Genomic DNA, 6966 nt, shown 5'->3' on the forward strand with positions numbered 1-6966 from the left:
ACCGTCTTTTATTCTATTAGGATGGGTTTGGCTACACTGTAAAGAACCATCGTAGTTGAAACTTGGAGCAGTTTTTCCTTTGGTTATAATATGGGTCTACATGACACTTGTTATTCATGTTTGGCCCTTCTTGTGTTGTGTAAGAAAATTACATCAGTATCTCTTGGTAACAATGATCTGATCCATTTTTTACTTATTACCAGGGTTTGAGATTAGAAATGCTGAGTGGAAGGGTATACTGGAGTTGGAGGAGGTGAAGGGAAAACATAGAAAGAAGGTGTTTTGAGGTATTTATACTTGTGTTCATTTGACCTCATGCCGTATTTTCTATCTACACAGTGACAATGAAACTATGCCTATTGACTTAGCAGTAGCACCAATAATATAAAGATTTATCTAAAGTAATTTTCTATCTCAATTTCAAAGAATGTCTTTTGCAAACAGTCAATTTTAATAGTTCCCCATTCAAGGATGGCAAAGAAAAAGTTGTCAGTTGAATTGCGTTGCTATTTTCTTTTAACTTAACTCACCTTTTGCAAAACCACACTATTTTATCGATGTCTGGCAATGTACCCTGGTTCTCTGAGCAACCTGTTCTGCATGTAAAAATTAATGCCAACCTCAATATAATCCTCATTTTTCCCCATAAAGCTTAATTATGAGATTATCAATCCATAATTTGTGAAACACCAAATGATGTCCATTAACACCATTTGTGATGTTGTTATTGCAGGGAAGGTACTTATTTTAATGATTTAATTTCGAAGTTTTTTGGTTCTTGTGATCAATCCTCTGACAGAAAGTCAGAACCACTCGCCATCATACTTCATGCTTCTCTAGTAATCTAGTTTTATTTCCCATGCGCTCCCTCAGTTGGCTTGCTAGCTGTTGATCAGTACTAAGGCTTGATTTGGTATATCTTTTACTTTTCAAAAGTAGCTTATAAAACCTAGTTTTTAAAAGATAACTTTTTAAAAGTTGTAGCATCTATGTTTGGTAAATTAAGTTAAAAATACCTTTCAATAAGCACAAGCAACAACAAGTGCATTCGGTAAATAGTTTTTAAAATTTAAAAATACTATAATAGACATTAATGTAAGAATTAAATTTGGATATTAATTAATGTATGAGGTTATACCAGACTTCTTAATTTTGATAAGTACAAACCCATCTTTGAAAAGCTCCACCTTAGGTGCTTTCAAAAGCACCCTTACCTTTTGAAAGCTGCAAGCACAAGCACATGGTCTTTTTTATTTACCAAACGCAAAATAAGAAGTTTGCGCTTTCCACAAGCATAAGCACCCCTTCAAAAAGCTTTACCAAACCAACCCTAAGCCCTACAGCATTTTCTTGCACTAGAATAGTGGAAGAACATAGCTCCACTCTCCGTTGTTGATCTAGTAGTGAAATAATGAATTTGGAAAAATTTTTAAGCTTCTTTCTGATAAACATATTTCATCATAGAGCAAGTATCAGGACTAAATTTTCTGGTTCTGCTGATCTGTCTTCAATAATGTTGTGGCTACTTTGTTGTCATGTGGAGTTACATTCTGGCACTTGGAAGGATTGTGATCTGACATTGTAAACTTACCTATTTCTCGCTGCGTTGTTGGTTGTACTGCTGGATCTGTTGTCTATTGGCAACAGCTCTAATTAGTTTGATGTATCTTTGGGCAAAGTTATCACTTATGATTGTGATTTGATTCTCACTTGTAGTGATGCCCCTCTCTCTCTAGAAAATTATGGGAAAGGAACTGGAAAAATGCTTTTACCATTAGGAATACATTAAAGAATTTAGTTTTTTTACATGGACAATGTAAAAGAGTTTTGCACTATCATCCAATCAAATGCTTGGGTTTGTAAACCACTTAGGTCAGTGGGTGTTTGTTAAGGACTTGGGTATTATGGGGTGCCTAATGTGCCATATCGAGTAGTATGAGACGTTTGATGTTGTGTTTAAGGAGAGTGATTCTTCTTCCTTATCATCTATCTTTTAAAGTGTGGTTCTTTTGTTAGATATTTAACAATGGTATTAGAGCCAGGTTGTCGGTGGCATGGAAAGGGCTCTTTATAGGCTAGATTAAGGTAAATACTAAACACTAATGGTTGATAGCCAAGTGGCTATCCCGAGTCAGTGTCAATAGAGTGATCAGCGAAGCCACTGTGGATGTCAACTCTCCAAGGGTAGTGTATTGTTAGGAATTTGAATATTATGGGATGCTTGGTTTTGTAGTTAGTTAAGGAGAGTAGTTCTTCTCCTTTGACAACTAGCTTTTAAGGTGTGGTTCTCCACTTTCCTAAGGTACCTCAACACTTTAGTTGATGTGGCAATGTATGATTGGGTGTTTAATTGAAACTTTTTACATCAAGAATGCACATAATTAAATCCTATGTATAATTCAAGGAGTTATTGGCACCTTTTCAAATTCTTCTCCTCCTCCTCCTCCCCCCTTCTAGGTATAATATCTCATTGAATCTGGCCTATATTGGAAACTGAAGTTTTCAGATATTCCAGGCAAGCTTTAGTTGGATTGAGTATTAGCGCTGGATGCTGATGGTGGATACAATTTTGTATTGTAGAGACATTCAACACTTGCTTCATAAGGTAGATATATATGTTCTTGTTTAAGCACAATTTCTGTCACTGATATTCCTGTTGTTTTCCCAGATTTCGTGCTTGATTATTGTTCTTGCTGTTAATCTAATCCTTTGCTCATCTTAGGTGATGTTCTAGTAGTGGAGGGGGCCGGAGTCCATAATGGTTATCCATTGTTGATTTGTTGTACATACTGGCAATCCATAGGACTGGCAGATGGCTATGACAAATTTAAATGAAGAAGAAAAAGCCGAAGATTATCTGTTCAAGATTGTTTTAGTTGGTGATTCAGCTGTTGGGAAGTCCAATTTACTTGCGAGATTTGCCAGGGATGAGTTTTATCCTAATTCAAAGTCAACTATAGGAGTAGAATTTCAAACTCAGAAGATGAATATTAATGGAAAGGAAGTTAAAGCACAGATATGGGATACAGCTGGGCAAGAGAGGTTCAGAGCTGTTACATCTGCATATTACAGGGGGGCAGTTGGAGCACTTCTGGTGTATGACATAAGCAGGCGCCAAACATTCGATAGCATTGGCAGATGGCTTAATGAACTTCACAGTAAGAATTACAACTAAGTTTGAATTCCACCTTCACTACCTTGAAGTTGTTACCTGCTTATTTTCTTTGCTATGTTTCTGAATGTTAACTTGTGAATTCAGCATTGGATTGAAATAGGAAAATACCTGTGATACTGAAATTTAGTGCTCGTTTGGTACCATAAACCTGTCATTCAAGAAGTATTTATTATTTCTCTCTCTCCCTAGGGTGATTTTGTTTTGAGTTCATGAAACATTATGGAGGGCATTCCATTTGGTGGGTTGGGGATGGGTTGTGAAGATCTAGAAGGTGTCTATTGGCTAGAAATATAGGGGAACTTATGGTATGTTTGTGAGTTTTGGTTTTGGAGGGAAATGGAGGAAAGTAAAAGGTTTGAAGTAATAAAGATTAGTCCATTTTACACTCTAAACCCTTTATTTCCCTTCCTTTCTCTCCAAAATCAAAATGCAAATATTCCTTAGAAAAGTCATCAGTGAAGCTATTGAAGGAGACTTGGATTTTAATGGTTTATATGTAGACATGATTTGTGGTAAAATACTATGGTATTGTTTGATCTATGTAGCTGACCTTACTACTGCGACAAACTTAGTTCGGATGCTGTGAAGTCCATGAAACATTTTCTTTATTGAGTTTATCATGTTGATGATTGCATATGTTCATTACTGATTACTTAATTAAAAGTCCATTTCTTAATTCCGCTTGGACATATCTACATTTACGTGTTGGTCTTCTCATTGTTATTTTATGTCCACATTGCACATACTAAGGTATACACATTGTTTATCTTTACTTTCTTAAAGGCATTTGGAGCTGTTTGGTTTCTGTTTTCATCTTCTGTTTTCTCTTTCTAGAATTTTGTAAAGAAAAAGACGAAAATAGTGAAAATAAAATTATATTGTTCTGTTTTCATCTTCCGCTGTTTTCTGTTTGCGTGTTATTTTCACTTTTTCTTTCACAAAAATCATGTAATTGAAAACATAGGAAATAGAAATAGAAACTAGACAGGCCCTTAGATATTGTTATTTTGAATGTGGCCAGTTAGAATTAAGTAAATTGTTGTATTATTTAACAGCTCATTCGGATATGAATGTGGTTACAATACTTGTTGGAAACAAGACAGATCTTAAGGATTCGAGGGAGGTGTCGACTGCAGAAGGAAAGGCCTTAGCCGAGGCACAATGCTTGTTCTTCATGGAGACGTCAGCACTTGATTCATCAAATGTAGTGGCTGCTTTTGAAACAGTTGTGAAAGAGATATACAACATATTAAGTAGGAAGGTTATGATGTCTCACGAGCTCAAAAAACAGGAACCGGCCTCTCTTGAGAATGGAAAAACTATTGTTTTAACAGGAATAGAAATAGGAACAGGAGCAGCCAAGGCAAAAGCAAAACCAAAAGCAAAAGCAAAAGGAACTGGGACTGCAACTGGGACTGGGACTGCAACTGGGACTGCAACTGCAACTGAAACTGGAACTAGAGCTGGAATGGGAACAGGAAAAGAAACAGAGACAGTAGAAGGGGAAGGGGAAGGAGAAGGGGAAGGGGATGGGGATGGGGAAGGGAAACCAGAAGCAGCAGCTGCAGAAGCAGCAGCACCGGCTAAAAAGGGTTGTTGTTCGACTGGTTGAGATAGAAACGATATTGTGTTGGCTTTTAGAAACTCGGTTTTTGTTATGATTATTCATCCAAATCCTCAATGTCACTCAGATGAAGATTTATCTTATGAATGTTCCCTGCAAGCGAAAGTAGAAATTATCAGTGCATAAGAATTGCAAGGATGAAAAGAACATTGCAACTCTTAACCTTTTATAGGCACTCAGAATCAGGGGGAGGGGGAGAGGAGACGGGGGGCGGGAATTGTGTTATCCAGGAGATGCATTACCTACTAAATCCAAATATTCTTCCCTTCCCCCCCTATGCATAAAAAAATGCACATAAACTTACTCGGATCTGTCTCTAATTGTATCATTATGAATTTACCACAGCTTTTTCTCTTTCATGGTTTTGAAAATCGCACTGAACTTATTGGTTCAATTGGATTAATCCGAAATTAGTCATCTATTTGGTTTGATTCAGATAAAAAATCAGTTGCAAAAAATGGATCAAACTAATAAAACCTGCAAAGATCGGTTAACTGATTGAGCTAGACCGAATTTTATTGGAAAACCAGTTAACAAATATTATTTTATTATAACTAGTTTAATTTTGATTAAATATCAGTTGAATTAAAATTTTAAATTTCTAGTTTTGTCGGTTAAATTTACGAAATCTTGCTATTAAATAAAAAATATATATTCAATATTTTGTAAATATAAAAAACTACTTAATGCATTTTGGTTATATCCTGTCTCAGAAATATTAGCCAGATTTCAAATGAATTAAATCTAACTAAGAATCTAACTCAATCCGCATCTACACAACCTTGATGAGGTCGAGCACGGCAATAAAGAAACTGGCTCTGTTTATCTAAATAAATAACCGATTCTTAAGATATCTCTCATTTATCAAAAAGGGAGATTCCAACGACTTCTCTATAAAAAAGGGAACGGTTACCTACCAATAAAGGTGGAACTATTCTAAAAGGTGGTTATCAATTCTACTATAAATACACTGACACCCTCAGGTATATTCAAAACCCAATTTACTAAAAACCTGCTGAAAACTCTTGTTAACTTAAGCATCGGAGTCCGTTGCAGGTACCACCCCCACCTCCTCACGAGGAACTTGGACGGCAGCAGCTCGACACCAACAAAAGTCGGACACTGTCCAAAAGGAATCTGGACCTCATGTTCAGGCCTAAAAGCAACATAGTTTCAGGTAACCCACAGAACATTAGTGCCGTTGCTGGAAACTTGGAAGTTTACACCTAACTATGGCGGACGATTAGTTCGAGAACGGACACACGGCGTCTGAATCAGAACCAGAACCTCACAACGATGACCAAGCACTCATGATACCTCCACGACATGATAGAGCAAGAGGGCCCTAATGGGGAGGGGACATCGGAAAACCCTCAACCCAGGAGAATTAATTTAGAAGTACATCCACCAGAAAATGAGGAACCTTTGCACCCAACAAAAATCATGGGACTCGTACAAAGGCATCACGGCCGATTATAGCAACTCGAGCAGGAGATAGAGCGACAAAGAGAACCTGAAAGAGACTTGCGAAAGGAGGTGCGACGACGAAGAGAATTAGAAGAAAAACTACTGAAATTAGAAGCTGACCTTTGAAATCGGAGCAACCATGCAAATCGAGAGGAAAGTCCTTTCGGAAGAGAAGATCCGTTGATGCGAGCTAGGGTTCCTAGGAACTTTAAAAGTCCCAACATGGATCTCTATGATGGAATGATCGACCCGAGACACCATCTCAGTAACTTTAAAAGTCATATGTATCTGGCCGATGTGTTCGATGCGACCTGTTGCAAAGCTTTTTCGACGACGTTAACCAGAGCGGTGATGACGTGGTTTGATAGCTTACCACCTAGGTCGGTGACCTATTTCGATGACCTTGCAAGAAAATTGCTCACCTAATTTTCAATTCAGAAAGACAAAGTCAAACATGCTCCTAGTCACCTAGGGATCAAACAAGAGGTCGGAGAAACTCTTCGAGCTTATATGGAAAGATTCAACAAAGCTTGCTTAGAAATTTAAAATCTACCTATAGAAGCAGTAATAATAGGGCTAGTTAATGGCCTCAGAGAAAGCCCATTTTCTTAGTCCATTTCAAAGCGACATTCGACTTCTCTGTACGAAGTACAGGAGCGGGCAAAAATATACATCAACATGGAAGAAAATGTCCGACATA

At 37.3% G+C, this 6966-nt stretch overlaps 1 protein-coding gene across 1 annotated transcript; it reads left to right on the plus strand.

Annotated features, from left to right (window-relative positions):
- Positions 1-203: 203 nt before the first annotated feature.
- On the plus strand, positions 204-4787 carry LOC107465892 (ras-related protein RABA5a). Its single transcript, XM_016084868.3, has 4 exons — positions 204-287; positions 2516-2605; positions 2723-3158; positions 4231-4787. The coding sequence occupies exons 3-4, from the start codon at positions 2813-2815 to the stop codon at positions 4785-4787; spliced, it is 903 nt and encodes a 300-aa protein (XP_015940354.1). The 5' UTR covers positions 204-287; positions 2516-2605; positions 2723-2812.
- Positions 4788-6966: the final 2179 nt, after the last annotated feature.

This window comes from Arachis duranensis, chromosome 9 (assembly GCF_000817695.3).
Source record: "Arachis duranensis cultivar V14167 chromosome 9, aradu.V14167.gnm2.J7QH, whole genome shotgun sequence".
Classification (NCBI taxonomy): domain Eukaryota; kingdom Viridiplantae; phylum Streptophyta; class Magnoliopsida; order Fabales; family Fabaceae; genus Arachis; species Arachis duranensis.